Source organism: Petaurus breviceps, unplaced genomic scaffold (assembly GCF_028583685.1).
Source record: "Petaurus breviceps papuanus isolate PSGF00001 unplaced genomic scaffold, PetGlider_PUasm1.0 207, whole genome shotgun sequence".
NCBI lineage: Eukaryota > Metazoa > Chordata > Mammalia > Diprotodontia > Petauridae > Petaurus > Petaurus breviceps.
In genome coordinates this window covers 33203685-33220700 of record NW_027185850.1, presented here as the reverse complement: position 1 = coordinate 33220700, position 17016 = coordinate 33203685, and the positions used below count along the sequence as shown (strand labels likewise).

The 17016-nt window shown below is 42.1% G+C and overlaps 1 protein-coding gene across 2 annotated transcripts in view; it reads right to left on the bottom strand.

Annotated features, from left to right (window-relative positions):
* LOC138165089 (transforming growth factor beta receptor type 3-like) overlaps window positions 1-17016 on the bottom strand; it is a 229333-nt gene that overhangs the window by 65529 nt on the left and 146788 nt on the right. For both annotated transcript variants that reach the window (XM_069093236.1, XM_069093237.1), the window contains one exon: window positions 214-397. In XM_069093236.1, the coding sequence (XP_068949337.1) occupies window positions 214-397 (184 nt within the window). The remainder of the gene's footprint in view (window positions 1-213; window positions 398-17016) is intronic.

Sequence of the window (17016 nt, the reverse complement as noted above, 5' to 3'; positions counted from 1 at the left end):
TAACCCCAATTGGCCCCTCCAAAAAAAAAAAAGAATAATGAATAAAGTTTACATAACATTTTAAGGTTGCAAAGCCCTCTATATATATTATCTCATCTGAGATATAGATCCTGGGCTCTGAGAAATTCTCTTCACGGTCCTAGTCCCAGTAAAGAAAACTCAAACCGGCTGCCATTTTTAACTGATGGGTTCTCATAGGCCAAGTCAACTCACCTTCACCCACTTTGATGTAAACATTCTTCGATATCTTGAGTTCAGTGAAAGAGGTGACCGCACCATATTCCTTCTGGGCCCATTGCAACAAATGAACATTTCCATGGGGAAAGCTTCTTTCCTCTGTTTTTGCTGACAGAGAGAAGTTTCCTTCTGGAAACTGGACCACGGAACCTTCTGACACCTAAAAGGAACAGAATTCAATCAATCAAAAAATCAACAAGAATTTATTAATGACTTAATATTTATAATCACCATACAAAGACAGTTAAAGAGTCAATCCCTGCCCCCACACAGAGCTGACATTTTAAGGCATAATGGATAGTGTGGTTCAGTGAAAAGACCCCTGGTCTCTGGAGTCAGAGAATCTGAGTTAAAATCCTACCTCTGATACATACTAGCCATGGGACCTTGGGCTTCAGTTTCTGCATCGGGATTCTGAAACTAGTGACTGGTATGAGTTACCTAGACAAAAAATCCTTCTAAAATGAAGAAAGAAAACTTAGTAGGCTACCACTATGAGGGTAGAAATATTCCTAAGGAACATCCTGTTTCCTCTTTTGCTCTTATTTTGGGCTCACAAAACAACTTTCTAACATAAAATCTAGTGTCTTAAGAGGCCCTACCCCCAGGAGGTCATGCCCTGTGCAGACCATCAGGATTGGGGCACTCACAAATATGGTTCCCATTTCAAATTAATAAACTGTAATTCTGTTTTATGACTTAAGTCTCTTTGGAGTTTATTCAGTCCTAAGAGATTAACTGATCTTGGGCAAACAGACAAAATTGAGTTTCCAACCCTGAACCCCCAAGAACCAGTCCAGGATTCCTCAGAGAATTCACTTCTGAGAGAACACCTCCTGGCTGACCCCAAGCTCTCCTTATCACCTTTAGCTTCAGCAACTGACATTTATGGTCAATACTATCTCTTTAAGCTGTACAAGTTTTAACATTTATTTAGCAGGTCATAAAAAAAGACAATTACTTCAAATATCTCTTGGCCTCAGAAAATGGCAAAACCACAAAATATTCAGGATGTCACACTCCCTTTTACAGAACACTTTGTCCAGAGACAAAATAGTAGTTTTCAAATAATGCGAATCTATCATTATTCTTTAGAGACAGTATATAGTAGTAGCAAAGGGAGAAAATAACACCTGAATTAGAAATCAAAAGAACTGGTTTCAAATCCTGGATCTACCATTTGTCTACAAGGCCTTCTGAACTTGAACAAGTCAATCACCAGGCATTTACTCACTACATGTTGAGCATTTGTGCTAAATACTGGAAATAGGAAAAAAAGATTTAAAAAACTGGGGAAAAAACCCCGTCTTTGTCCTCAAAAATCTGACACTCTAAGGGAGAAGACAATATATAAATAGGTACATATTTCACTATTTGGAGACTCAGTTTCCACATCTGTAAAATTGGGATAATTACTAATTGCACCTATCTAACTTATGAGATGTTCTTTGGGAAAGTCAAATGAGGTAATGCGTGTGTCTTTATATTCCCAGCCCCTAGCCAAATGGCTGACACATAGCAGGTGCCTGATGAATGCTTGGTAATTTGACTAAACAACTAACTACCTTCTATCTAGGTGAACTAAATCACCAGACAGGACCCACCTGAGTTCCAGACCAGAAAGCCTATCCACACACTCTGCCAAAGATCTCCCACCTCTTCCAAAGTGCTGATGGGAAAGTAATCTAAGCACAGGGAACGTCCACCTCTCCACCTGTTGCCAAACAAATATTAGCAACCCTGCAACAGCTTCCCCCAAATTCCCCTGTGCACATTTTTTTCCAGGTCTGGCCCTAAGCAAGACAAAAACCAAAAGCGATTCCCAGTCCACTGGAGAAACATACAAAGACACATGCATGAATGCGCATGTGTGCACAGACATACGCCTACCCCCACACTCTTCTGTCAAACTATGAACACTTTTTAAAAACTGTAAATTAAGCTGTAATTTGTACACCTTCCTGAAGGGGACGAAAATAGAAGAGAAACAGTTACACACAGAATCCCATAAGTCCAACTGCCCTACAACAAGGAAAACAAATTCCAAAAACGTTTTTGACAGAAGGGCAGGCTAGTGAGCTCTAGCCAATAGCATTCAAGCAAAAGAGGTGGATTTTTCACAAAGGTAGGACTTACGACCAACACCCTGGGTCCAATTCCAGGAGGCTTCCTTCCTCCCACTCTGGGAAAGGACTGGAGGGCTCCAGCCTCTCGTGTGAGCTCTTTCTTAAGCACAGAGATAAGGAGCAAAGTCAAATCCCCAAGATTTTTACCCCATTTCATTTTTCATAGCAGCACACAGAATGGTGACCAAAGCTGACTTTGAAAGACCTCCCCCCCCACATTCCCACAGATAATGAAGTCAAGAGGCTATTAAAATGATCCGAATAGGGGTGGCCAGGTAGCACAGTGAGTAAGAGCACTGGCTCCAGTGTCAGGATGACCTGGGGATCGAATCCGGGCTCAGACACTTAGTACCCACCCAGAAACACCTGGCCGTGTAACCTTGAGCAAGTTACTTAACCCCGATTGCTTTAAAAAAAAAAAATGATCCGAATAAAACCTTCTGGGTCATTTACAAATACTCTGCTGACTTTACAAATGAAATTTTAAAATCCCACATTTAGGCTGGATCTATTCTGACCAATGTTTATTGATTTTGTGCAGAGGCATAGATCTTTTATACACAGAGTTGGGCTGTTGTTATTTTCATTTCATTCATTCAGCAATCATTTACTAAGTTATCTGCTATATGCCAGGAACTATGCAAAAGTAGGTGCTAGGAAAACCAAAACCAAAACCATTATTTTAAAAAATAATACTATATAAGTGCCTGATACTATTACTATATACTGCTATATAATATGTGGCATAAAATACCATATATTCATATGCACTATGATACTATATAAAACTAGCTATTATTAATATGTAGTGTTACATAATATGCAATATATATTCATATATACTATAATACCACATAAATGATATTATTAATATATAGTGCTGCATAATATAGTATATGTAGTACATATTCATATATACTATAATACTATATAAATGCTAGCTATTATTAATAATAGCTATTAATGATAATATATTAATCATGTAATATATTCATTGTGCTAATAGTAACAGTTTTATAATGGCTAACATTTCTATAGTATTATAGTATAAATAAATGCTAATTAATAATGATAATGCTAGCTAGTATATATAGTATTATCATAATATAGAAATGCTAACTATTCCTAATAACACTAATAATAATAGCTAGTATTTTTATCATACTTTATGCTTTGCAAAGAACTTTATAGATATCATCACATTTGACCTTCACAAGAATCCTGGGAGCTAAGTGCTATTATCATCACCATTTTACAGATGAGGACACTGAGGCTGAGTGAGAGTCTCGATGATTTCCCTAGGGTCATAGAGCTCGTAAGTCCAGCATCATATCTATGAAGCTAACCAATGTCCCTTGAGAGCTTACGTCGTACTAAAGGGAAGTCACAAGATAGTAACATAAAGTATTTATTAAAGGGTTCCTATGTGTCAAACACCACTAAGCACCAGGTTTAATGAAAGCATACCAGTCTGTCCTTGTACTCAGAGAGCTGCATGCTCTCTCATGGAAGAAGACCTCCCAGAAGGCCGAGGGAGAAGGCAGGGAGGAAAGTGGACAGCAGTGGCCCGGTGGCCTGGCTGGAGACATCTGAGCAAGGCAAGGCCAAACCTCTGAGGGGTCAAGGGGTAGGATCCCATTTTCTTGTGATATCCAGACAGGGAGCCCAGGTAACTTAACACATAATTTATATACAAAGTAATCTGGTAGGCCACTGTAAGTGGAGCGGGGAATGATGGTGAGACTAGCCCCGGGTAAGAGGTGGCCCTGAAGCTGAGCCTGGAAGGGAGCAAGGTGGAGGTGAGGAGGGAGGGCACTCCAGGTCGGGGAACGGCTGGTGCACAGACAGAAGATGAAGTGTCCAGCATCAGGAGCAGCTGGGAAAGCAGAGTTCATGCAGGAGAATCCTGGGCGGTCAGCCGGGACAGATGGGCTGTGGCCAGACAGTGAGGTACTTTAAGGAGAGGCCAATCAATCTTCTTCAGCAGTGAGATGTTTTAGAAGTGGTTTGGCAGATGTATAGAGGGCAGATTAGAGACGGGGAGAGGCTGAAGGTGCGGAGATCAAGCAGGAGACAGCAGCAGCTGTCCAGACGAGGAGTGAGGATAGTCTGAAGAGGTCTGGTGGCCTTGGGAATGAAGGGATAGGGCTGAGCTGGTAGAGGGAGAATCAGCAAAAACCTTTCACATTCACAAAGCACAGGGGGCTATGCCCCTAGACATTGATGGGGACCATGGGCTACTTTCCTCAGTGACCACCCCCTGCCTGCCCCCAGGCCTCACCACTCAATTCAACTGTCCCAGGGCTCCTGGGGGAGAAATTTCTGCAAGCAGAAGGCTCTGGTTTTTTCCCAGGTAAAAATAACACTAATTATGTCTCTGTTAGTGGGACCAACCCTTTCCCGGCTCCAAAAATATCCAAAAGAGGTGCTTCCATACTGGAGGTCTGAAAGGTCAGTGGGGGTCCCCCTTTCTGGGATGCGGGCTTTGGGGCTCAAACTCTGGCTGATAACTTACTTCACGACACTTGCTGGGCATCACATCAGCCCAGTCCAGTCGGAGTTGATCCCTGGCTTTCCGAAAGCTATCGATGTAGGAAAACCAGCGAAAGCTACTTCGATCATACTCCATTTTGGAATGCCCGAGACTCCCCAGAAATGCCCCTGCTGCTCACCCGCCCCCAAATAAGGGCCTGCCATTCTGCTTCTCCATCCTTTTGCCCTCCACATCATGCTTCAATAATAGTGACCAGCATTAACCACCCTGCAAAATGCAGAAACTCAGCTAGGCCTCTCTCCACTGAAAGGCACTTGTTCCTCGGAGTCATTTTTAGCAAACCTGTCACCTAGAAAAACATAAGGGCCCAGGAATCCTTTATTCCGCTGCCAAAATCGTGCTCCGTATTTAGGGTAACATCTGTTTAACCTCTGGATGATCTGCCTCATGTGTTCTCATTCATGAGTGAACCATAAAACACTTTTGTTTTAAAATATATGCACCGAAAGCAAATGTCTTCGATATGGTATAAATCCCATTAGTGCACGTTTGAAGACAAGAGCCAGAACCATGTAAACAGAGAGATAAATGGGGGGCAACTAAAGCAAGGCACCCCCGGTTTATTTAAAAGCTGGGTGCCTAATGGGATACCTGATTCTTTGAGGGATTTGGGGGGGTACTCAGTAACTGAAAGGCAACCTGTCATAGTAGATCAAGGACTGATCATGGGGGTCCTTGCCGCTGGCATTGATGGCTATAGGATCCTGGACCAGTCATTTCCTTCTCAGTGGCCCTCTGGGCAACTCTCTAAGATTCTTAAAGATGGTGCCAATGGAGGCAGTTGTCACACTGGGGGTTGCCACAACATCAACATCCTGAGAAATGGAAGAGAAACAAAAGCCAGCTCACTCCACTGTGAGGTCTAAGTCATGTGGGTCTCACTATGGCCCTTGTGCTAAAAGGCAATAAAGAGATTAAAATGCCCAGCCCCCAGCTATTTGGAAACCAATGACTGCCTTTATGTAGGTTCACTCTAGAGGAGACAAAGGGGATTTCCCTAAGACCAATAAAGCATCCCTTGCTTTATTAATGGAAAATTTCTCTTTGGTTGGTTTACATTTTCTTCTCCTTTAGACCCCTGTCTTCTCTCACCCCTTGTTTAATTCAATTCTATTCTATTCATTATGCATTTTAAAGAACCTACTATGTGATAGAAGCAGGGAAACTAGGTGGCAGAATGTATAAAACACTGCAGCTTAGAATCAGGAAGACTCCTCTTCCTGAGTTCAAATCTAGCCTCAGATATTTACTAACTGTGTGACCCTGGGCAAGTCACTTAACCTCATTTTCTTCATCTATTTATAAAATGAGCTGGAGAAGAAAATGGCAAACCACTCCAGTATCTTTGCCATGAAAACCCCCAAAATGGAATCAGGAAGAGTCAGACATGACTGACATCACCGAACAACAACATGAAAAAGGAATTGTTTCACGCAATGAAATGCAATTAGTCAACCAATCAACAAATGCATCTCCTGCAATATATACCAAAATACTCATGAGAACCCACTTCCTGGAAGCAAAGAACCTGGAACAACAAAGCAGGTGTACATCAGAAGTCTGGGGGAGAAAATTATGGCATATAAATATAACAGAGCAATATTGTTCAGAAAGATGGGAAACATAAGGAATTCAGAGAGGCTTGGAAAGATTGGTTTGAACTGATGAGAGGGAAATAAGGAGAACCTAAGTTACAATTGTGGTTGTTGTTTAGTCATGTACAACTCTTTGTGATCCCATCTGGGGTTTTCTTGGCAAAGATACTGGAGTGGTTGGCCATTTTCTTCACCAGATCATTTTACAGATGAGGAAACTGAGGCAACCAGGGTTAAATGACTTACCCAGGGTCACAAAACTAGTAAGTATCTGAGGCTGGATTTGAACTCAGTAAGAGAAATCTTCCTGACTCCAGGCTTGGCACTCTATCCACAACACCACCTAGCTGCCCTGAGGGCATGGAGTCAGGAAATCTTAAATGCTCCCTAGCTTTGTGGTTACCTCTGAACCTCTCTCAGCCCTTTACTAGCTGTACTTGTCTAATCTCTAGGATTCCCTCACTCTCTAATCCTATTATCTTTGATTCTAAGAGGTCATTTATTCAACCCAAAGACCTCATTTTGGGGGAAAGAAGAGGGAAGGAAGGATCTTTAACCTTCACTTAAAAATGAAAATGGATTCTGTTTCTGTAGACTTTCAGGGTAGGAATTTCCACAGCTTCCTTATTCCAATGAATAAAATCCCTCATTCCCTCCACTAAGAAATGATCTTTTAGTTGGACTTTAAAACTCAACATGATTTCTTTTCTATTAATATTTAACTACTGCCTTTTGTTTTTATATCACTTTCATTTTCTAAAACTATACTTCCCTCTCCCCTCTCTCCTCACCCATTACCCAGTGAACCATCCATTAAGAACCATTAAGCAAAACCAATACGGCAGATACAGGACATGCAATATTGCCCACCCATAGCCTCTCACTTCTTCAATGAAAAGAGGGAGGAACATTCTCCTCATCTTTAGGATCGAACTTGTTCACTGTAAGTACACCATGTTTGGCTTCTCAATACAATTTCTCATCTAATACCTCCACCTAAAAACATCAGTGACTAAACATGTTTCTAGACTCACTACTTTCCTTTCCTCCAAAACCCGTGGAGTTTTCTTCTTCCCTAATTAAAACTTCATACCCTGACATTCTGTGATATGACTAATGTCTTCCAGTGGGAATAACTCTAACTCAAAAAGCCAAGTATCTCTCAATCTTAGCAAGAGATTACATTGAAGAAAAGATAGTGGAATCATTCATTCCATGGTTAACCAATCCAGCAACCATTTCTGGGGATGCCTCAGGGGTGCCCCCTTTACTCTGTGCTTCCAGTCATTTTGACCATGTACAAAGTGGGTCTTTAAAATACTGATCATGCTACTACTAAATATTTTTTTAAGAGCAGAACATTACTCTATCTGCCAGGATAGGGAGTTTTATTACTAGAACTATAAGTTCAGCAAGGAGAGCCAAGTTTGCTATTTTTCATGGATCAGATCCAGGTAACTCTTCCAAAAGAGAATAAAAAAAACAACCCACCAAAGAGGCAACCAGCATTTTTGTTTCCACACCTGCCTTCAAACATTAACCCTCAACTCCTAGGACAGATTCTTTTCGACTTAAAGCTGGATCTCGGAACATCGCAATGCGTTTTGGTTGATAGGGGTGATTGCTACTTTCCAAAAGTGGAGAGGGTACATTTCTTAGGATTATCACAGCCTATTTTTTGACCAACAATCTCTGTGCATTGTCATCTACCCTCCCACTACCTTGGTTCAGGCCCTCATCATTTCTTTCCTTCCTAAACTGGCATCCCAGATTCAAGTCTCTCCCTTCTCCTCCAAAAAGCTGCCAAGATGACCATCAAGGTCACTCTCCTCCTGAAAAACCCTCAGAGGCTCCCTATTACCTCTAAGGTAAAATACAAGCCTGTCATCTATCTACAGCCCTGCATAACTTGGCTTCTGTCTACCTTTCCAGATTTATTTCAATTCAGTCCCCTTCACTTATTCTTATGTTCTATAGCTAAACTGCCCTTCTAGTTACATACTGAACACAGCATTCCATGTCTGGTCTATGCCCCCAACCCTGGACTGCACTCCTTCCTAATCTCCACCTCCTACCATCTCCAGCTTCCTATAAGACTTTGCTCAGGTTACACCTTCCCCAAGAAGCCTATGCTGGATGGTGAGGACTCTTACCCTTCTCAAATTGCCCCATCTTTACTTACCAGTGTAAACGTCCAACAGAATGTATGCCCCATGAGGATGGGGACTGCACTGTCTTTATATTTTCAACAATTATTTCAAAGGCTTGCATGTAGTGGGTATTAAAATGTTCAGTGATTTAATTAAACTCTCTCATTTTTAACTTCCTGTCTGGGTTCATCAGCAGGGAGGTAGGAGGACCTAGATGGGCCTGCCCCTCACAACGCCTATTCTTGTAATCCTTGTGGATTATCAGTGGAAACTGGGGTGATTCTAAATCCTCGCCAAGGCCAAAAGTGAGGAAGGGGGGAAACAAACATGTTCACTCACCAATATGGAAGCCAGTCTTGAAGCAAAGCCAGTGCAGAAGAAGGAATCCCCAGCCCATAGCCCCATGACCAAGAATCAGAATCAAGAATTCAGAGGAGGAAGGGGCCCTTGAGGTCATCTAGTATGAACTTTATTTTACAGATGAGGAAAAACAAGGTGGGCAAAAGGAAATTGCCTTCACCAAGGCCACACTGACAGAAAATAACAGAACCAAGATTTGAACTCAGGTCCTAACTCCAAAGCCAGACTTCTTTCCACAGTATCAAGGCAACAGTATTGGTGAACTCTGAGAAACATTTGGTTGATTTTATTTATTTTATTTTTTTAAGCAATCGGGGTTAAGTAACTTGCTCAAGGTTACACAGCCAGTTATTTCTGGGTGTGGAGTATCTGAGCCCGGATTTGATCCAGGTCATCCTGACACTGGAGCTGGTGCTCTTACTCGCTGAGCCACCTGGCCGCCCCTGGTTGATTTTATTTTGTTTAAATATATGCAACAATATCCCTTTGCTTCCCTGCCCCATTCTAACTGGTCAAGATAAAATTTAGGAGGATTTCTATTAGATATTTATCCTCTCCCCTCACCTCCTCCACTTTATTTCATGTTCAGTGATTGGATTGATGATGTTTGTTATAAATGCTGTGTTTACAGTAATAATAATAATAATACACATAAAAAGAAAAAAAGGTTGATAATTATCTTGTTCTCTACCCTGTAAGAACTAACACAAAAGGTCACATAGAAAAACTCTGGCCAAGATCTGGATGGAATCATTCCCTTGAATGTTTGAAAGAAATGGGAAAACTAGAAAACCTCTACATCCCTGATGGTAGAGAAAAGCCTTCTTGAGTCTCACAGGAGAATCTGTTCCAAGAATTATTCAGTCACACACACGTGTACATACACATACACACACACACGTGCGCACGCACACACACACACACACACACACACACACTCATCCTCTACCCCTGGAATCCTGCCAGGGTCTCACTGGAGGCTGTTATCATTTGAGTTCCTGCCAGAGGCTCAACTTTGAGCTTCTTGGGAGGGCACTCTACCTTATACACCCAACTTTGCCCAGTGATGTGAGTTTTATGTTGGTGAACACTGAGTCTTTGCACAATTGGGATCATCCCTCTGGCCTCTGAGCACCCCTCAAACCTTCTCTTCTTCCTTCCCTCCAGAACCCTGGCTCACACATACTCACCGATCCTGTCCTACAGTCCAAATATCGCATAGGAAAAAGGAAAAAAGGAAAAACACGGAAAAGAAATCACACAAAAGGCAGCTCCTCCAAAAAAGCCTTCTGTGCCAAGAGTTTTTCCAAGTCACTTCTGAGAAAATAAGCTTCTCAGTAAAGCTGAGCAGAGTTTTCTATCCAAACCCAGTTAGAGAAGGGTCTCTGGCAGACCGAACCACGCACTAACTCCATATAGCCCTCAAAAGAGGAATGACAAGTAGATTGTGTTTTGAAATGCATTGTTGGGTGCAAGGGGAAGGACCGGAAGAAAAAAAACAAAAAGGAAGTAGGAGAAAGCATTGGAACAGCATTATAATATTTACCTCCCACGTGGGGGCTGCGGCCTGAATTCTGTAAGGATATGACAACGTTTTCCCTACACAATTACTCCCAATACTCAGTCCTCCCTGTTTCTTCCTTCCCTACCCCACAGGGTGTGAAATGCGATCAGGGCCACGGCTGCCATTACCAGCCAACGTGACTCAGGCCAAAAGAAGCAAAAATAAATAAATAAATAACTACTTAAAGCTTATTGCCTTAAAGAAATAACATCGTCCATGCCCACAAACCAACATTTATCACACATGGGGCTGTGCATTAGTTTGGTACAGCAGAAAGGGCTCTGGAGGCAGAGCTCTGGAATCAAAGGGTGTGGGTTCAAATCCTAACTACCTTATCACCTTAAGCAAGTCATTTAACCCCTTGGCTCATCCAGAGGTAAAATGGTAAGTCATGACTGTCCTGTGCTGCTTTCTTTATAATGAGTCACTCTGCCTGCTTGCTGGCCCTCCAGGTCCTGATTTCTAAAAGTAGGAGGTTGGACTGAATGGAAGGAAGGAAGGAAGGAAGGAAGGAAGGAAGGAAGGAAGGAAGAAGGGAGGGAGGAAGGAAAAGAAGGAAGAAGGAAAAGAAGGAAGGAAGGAGGGAGGGAGGAAGGAAAAGAAGGAAGGAAGAAAGAAAAGAAGGAAGGAAGGAGGGAGGGAGGAAGGAAAAGAAGGAAGGAAGAAAGAAAAGAAGGAAGGAAGGAAGGAAGGAAGGAAGGGGCATTTATGAAGCACCATATGCCAGGAACTGTGTTAAATGCTTTATAATTATCATCTCATTTAATCTTCACAACAACCTGGAAGGCAGGCACTATTATTTATCCCCAATTTATAGTTGGGGGATCTGAAGCAGATTAAGCAGACAAAGTGACTGGTCCAGGTTCACAAGGCTAGTAAGCATCTGGGGCTGGATGTGAACTCAGACCTTCCTGCCTCCAGGCCCAGTGTGTTTCCCAGCTGGCCTCAATCATCCATCTAGCTCTTGTTCTATGACATCATTACCATTCACTGGTCCATGCAGTTAAGATACTTGCAAACCGCATTTCCAAACAGAAATCCCCTTTATAGTCAAGGTCTTCAGACCTTCTTTCTCTCCATAAAACAGTCAAGGGCTCCCTTGCTTCCCACAAAACCTAGGTGACTTCCTCCTATGTTGAATTTTAGTTTTCAACATGACAGAAATGACAAGAGTCTGCGAATCAGGGCTCCCTGGAGAGGTTCCATCCCCTCCATACTCACACACGCTAAGGGAGAGGTCTAAGATACTGCCCTCAGAAAATAAATATGGAAGGGCCAGAACGGGGCCAGCACAGGGGAGCACACCCCTCTAAACTCCCATGGAAAAGTTACGAGAGGGGGTGGAAGTGGGGGAGGATGAGAGGGAAGAGGGGAGGGAGAAAGAAGTCCCCTATCTCACCAACTCCCCTGGAAAAAGGAATTCCATCCCCAAAGTTTGGCAGACCCACGAAAGAGGACTGGATTTCTAAGGAGGCATTTTCCAAAGAGGAGTTGTGGCCACCCTTGGACCTTTTATGAAGCCACCCCCCACTCCTAAATTTGTCTTACCTTATCTAGGATTGAAAATTCGAAGCTGGAGAACAGCCTGGAGACCACTAAGCGCAATTCTTTCATTTTACAGATGAGGAAAGTGAAGCTTAGAAAGGCTTAATGGATTATTTCTTCACTTATCCAGTGTCCAACAATTGACTGGTTCATTGTGATCACATATTTACAGATAAGGAAGCTGAGACTGATAGGTTAAGATGGGCCCAAGATTACAGAGTTAAAGATGAATCGGCTGTATCCAAGCTGTCTTATGGGGGCATCAGCATCATGCCATGGTGCACAGAGCTCTGGGCTTGGGCTCAAAAAGACCTGAGTTTCAAGCCAGTCTCAGACACTTACTAGCTGTGTGACCCCGGCACAATCACTTAACCACTGTCTGCCTCAACTTACTCAGCTGTAAAAAAGGGATATATAGGACCTACTCTCAAGGTTGCTGTTGCTGTTATGAGATCTAATGAGATAATATTTGTAAAGGACTCAGCACAATATCTAGTGTACAATAAATTATAAATAAAAATAAATTCTATTATTATTCTATTATTATATCGACCAGCTTAATAAAAGCTGGTTGGTGAATTGATTGGGTGGGAAAAGTGGCTGGTGGGCATGGGAGCCCAAGGGAGCAGAGCCAGGCTCACCCATCTAGGTGCAGTGGGCAGAGTCCCAGGCCTGGAGTCAGAAAGATTCATCTTCTTGAGTTCAAATCCAGCCTCAGACACTTACTAGCTGAGTGACCCTGGGCATGTCACTTCACCCTAATTACCTCCATTTCCTCATCTTTAAAATGAGTTCGAGAAAGAAATGCCAAACTGCTCTGGTATCTTTGCCAAGAAAACCTCAAATGGGGTCACCAAGAATCAGACATGACCGAAAAGGAACAAACGACAATAGCTGAAGAGAATTGTCACGCCATTCTGAAATGGAGAATATCCTGGAGCCCAGCAGTCATGAGTGTCCTATCAAGTATACACCCAGGATGCTTTTGGGAGGTCCTCACCAGGTACAGCCATACCTGAAGCTCTCCTATGGGCACCTGTGTTAACTTTCCTACATCTCCCACCTGTGTTAACTTCCTATCTCTCCTTACGTGCTGATCTCAGTTCCCATCAAAAGGCCATAGCAGACATGGTGACCACATAGCCATTTTGAAATGCCCCGGATATGTTCACAGTAAGGTCCCAAATGATTTCAATGAGACCAGGAAACCACAAGCTTCATGAAACATGGCATGTACATTTTAAACCCCATTGGCGTAAATGAATTATCTTACATTTACTATATATATTACATATATTACATACACACACACATATATTGCTTTTTGGAGGGGGGAGGGCAGGGAGATTGAGGTTAAGTGACTTGTCCAAGGTCACATGGCTAGTAAGTGTTAAGTGTCTGAGGTCACATTTAAAGTCAGGTCCTCCTGACTCCCTAACCACCCCATGTCTAAATTTTTTAGATACTTCTATGAGAGTAAGCTTCCCAGGAGGTCCTCAGTTCAAATCTCTCTTCTGACACATACTGGCTTTGTGACTGTGATCACTTAAACTCAGTGCGCTAAGCAAATCTTGGAGGCTGGAAGTTACAGAGAAGGTGGTGACCTGTACATAAACTGTTGACCCACAGTTTGAGATCCTTCCAAGTAAGAGGATATATATTAGCAGATGATGAAGAAATTTACTCCAGTGAGTTAAATGACACACAGATGCCTGGTAGAGTTCTTTCAATACAGAAGGGTCAGTGATTCCTTCCTCTAAAATATGGTCCCTGATGGACCCTGACTCATCCAAGGATGAGGTCCCTAGGCATTAAGACTCTTAAGAACAAGCCACTAAAACCACTAGATAAGTGTCCTCCAAAATAACAATGTATGGTGCCAAAATAACACAAGGGACCCTGAGTCATCAGCCCATCGGAGACATAGAAAACAACCAATCTCAAAATGCTCAGTCATGAACTTTGCTTTCCAAAGGAAACTTACACAGTAAAAACACTGATCTGTCAAAACCCAAATCAGAGCATCGGACACCTTGGATTTTTATGGGGATTGGCTCCTGATTAAGTAGAAAGCAATACTGGTTTGCCAGGTCTTTGGTCCTTATGCTCAGATATCTTCTCTGGGTTCCCCTTCAAAAGGTTTTTTGTTTGTGTGTGTGTGGGGGGGGAGTCATTCTAACTCTCCACAAATTTCATGTTCTAACAATAGTCTTTCTGATGATGGTAACGGGAAGTTAAAATGGAAGGGGCAGAGGGGAGACAGGACAGAAAGAAGATAAATGTGACCATCCCAGATGGGACATCTAATTAAAGACTTACAGAAATGCCTCACAGTGGCATAAAAGGTTCTTGAAAAGCGCACCCAGGGAGCACTGTCTCTGCGAAAGCCTGGAAAATAAGCATCTGAGGACCAACCCAGCCAGTCATTGGGTGATTTTTTTTTTTGAACTGTGGAAAGTTGCTAGATTAGGAGTTAGAGGACCAGTGCATAGGAACCAATACAAAGGGAGGTCACCAAAGCCAGAAAAGCCAAAGTCCAAGTAACGTAAATGAAAAGAACAAAAAAAAGCAGCTGAATGTCGTGCGATTATGATGATCAAACTTGGACTGAAAGAGATAAGAGAACATACTTCCCCTGCTTTGCAGGGACCAAGTATTTGGTTGAGGACAATAATACGCTGGCTAATTTGGCTGACAAATTGATTAGTTTTGGTAAAATCTTATTCCTCCCTTTCTTTTTTCCATTGGTTATAAGAGACAGCTTTTGGGAAAGAAAAGGAGGAGAGATACTTGGGGAAATAGAGGCAATATAAAAACAAGTGTTAACACTAGTCCTTACTTTATAGGCTTATTATGAGGAGCAAATGGGATAGTGTTTTGAGACTCAGTAAGAACTATCAAAAAGTGATGGACATGGCAGGGTTTGACTAGCTGATCTCTGAGGTCTCTTCTGCCTTAATCAATCAATAAACATTGATTAAGTGCCTACTATGTGCAAGACACTATACTAAGTTTCTGACTCCATGATTCTGTGTGACCCAGGGCAAGTGACTTAATCTCTCTTGGTCTCAACTCATCTAGAAAGTTAAGAGGGTTGACATGGGTAATAATTAATTTAAAATAGCTAGCATTTATAAAAAGAACTTTCAGGTTTATAAGGTGCTTTACAAAGATGGTTTCTGAGGTCGCTTCCAACTCTAGACAGAAGATTTTATGATACCATATGACCCTGGACTAGTCACTTATCCCCTGTGGTTCTCCATTTCCTTATCTATAAAATGGATGGGTGGGAATAGATGGCCCCTAGAGTGTCTGCCATCACTAGGTCTATGATTCTATAATAATGCTGATGAGCTGCAAAACCCATAGACCTGAACCTCTACATAAACCACCATGCAGACCTCGCTGCATGTTTTAAATAAAAACAGGTATACTTGTTTTAAATTATTTCTAAACCCAGAAAGTAAAATGATTGCCAAAAGGAAGAAGAAATCCAAGAGGAATAAATCATTTCCAGGCTTCTAACTGACAAACAACAGAGGGCACCCACAGAAAGAGTTCCTCTCCTCTCCCTAACTCAACCAGCTTCCCCCCAACCCGTCATGAGGAAACTCACCAATAGCCTGTGAAGCTATTCTTAGCACAGTTTTGGAAACCAGAACCTCACTGGCCTATTACTTGGCCTGGTATATAAGCTTACTCTTTAGCCACTGCTGCTGGTGCTGGCTTTCTAGGTCCCCTCCGCCACTCACACTCATCCTTGCCCAGCCCTTGGTGCACATCTGGGGCCATTTAACAACTGATTGGAAATTTAGCCTTCTGATTTCCCGTTAAATACAAGGCACAGGAAAACACACAGCACTTGCTTTACAGTCTTGTCAGTCATCCAAGCTCCAGTGCAGCCCATAGAATTGCCTGTGGTTCCATGGCAGAGACCCAGAAATGTTTGGACCATATTTTTTTTTTTAAAGGCAACAGAATAAACTAGATTTTGGCATCCCTGGCCTCCTCAAACTCCTCCACCCCTCGCACTCCCTTTCTTAGAAATGCATAAATAGCTTTTAATTGCCAGGCTCATTCCTGGTATTAATTTTGTTTTTTTTTTTCACACAGTCTCAGAGTTTAGGACTTTTGAGGGCATATTGTCTAACCTCATTAGGATAAGATTTTGGTTTGTTTCTAACATAAAGCCAAGAGCACAGAAATGGAGTTCAGCACTTTATTCATACTATATTAACTCAATATTTCTTTGAACTTTGCTGAACGGGGTCTTGTCTCTGGCAGCTTAACATAACCATTGCCAGTTTCTACTTTCGTTTGCCTTAATGGATCATAATCTCACAGCATCAAAAAACTTAGTTTTATCTAGTGATGTATTCATCCAGTGATTCTTCACTTTGTTCTAACCATAAACATTTTTAAAAAGTATTATACTAACTGAATTTCAACATAATTGGTTTCTTTAATAATCCTCTGAATTTTACTTGATGCTTTTAAAAACCTGATTTTGCGAAGGGGCCCATAGGTTTCACCAGATTGCCAAAGAAGTCCATTGCACAAAAAAGGTTCAGGGCACCTAATTAGTTCATTCTGATCCCTTCACAGATGAAGACACTGAGGCACCTAATACTACATGAGGAGTTCATGGCCAAGCCATAGCTAGACCTTCAGGTCTTCTGCTTCCTCATCCAATCTGCTTAATGAAAAGCCTGAGGAATCCCAGGGAAAAGAAATTATTTTCACAGGCTTCAATGATTAATTGCTAGAAAAGGACATACAAAGTCAGGAATCCAAAAGTGACAGCCAGAAGATGTTCCTGCTCCCTAATCGACATGTTTACCTACTTAACCTTCAGTATCATCTTTTTCTCTTTGCAGACATCATG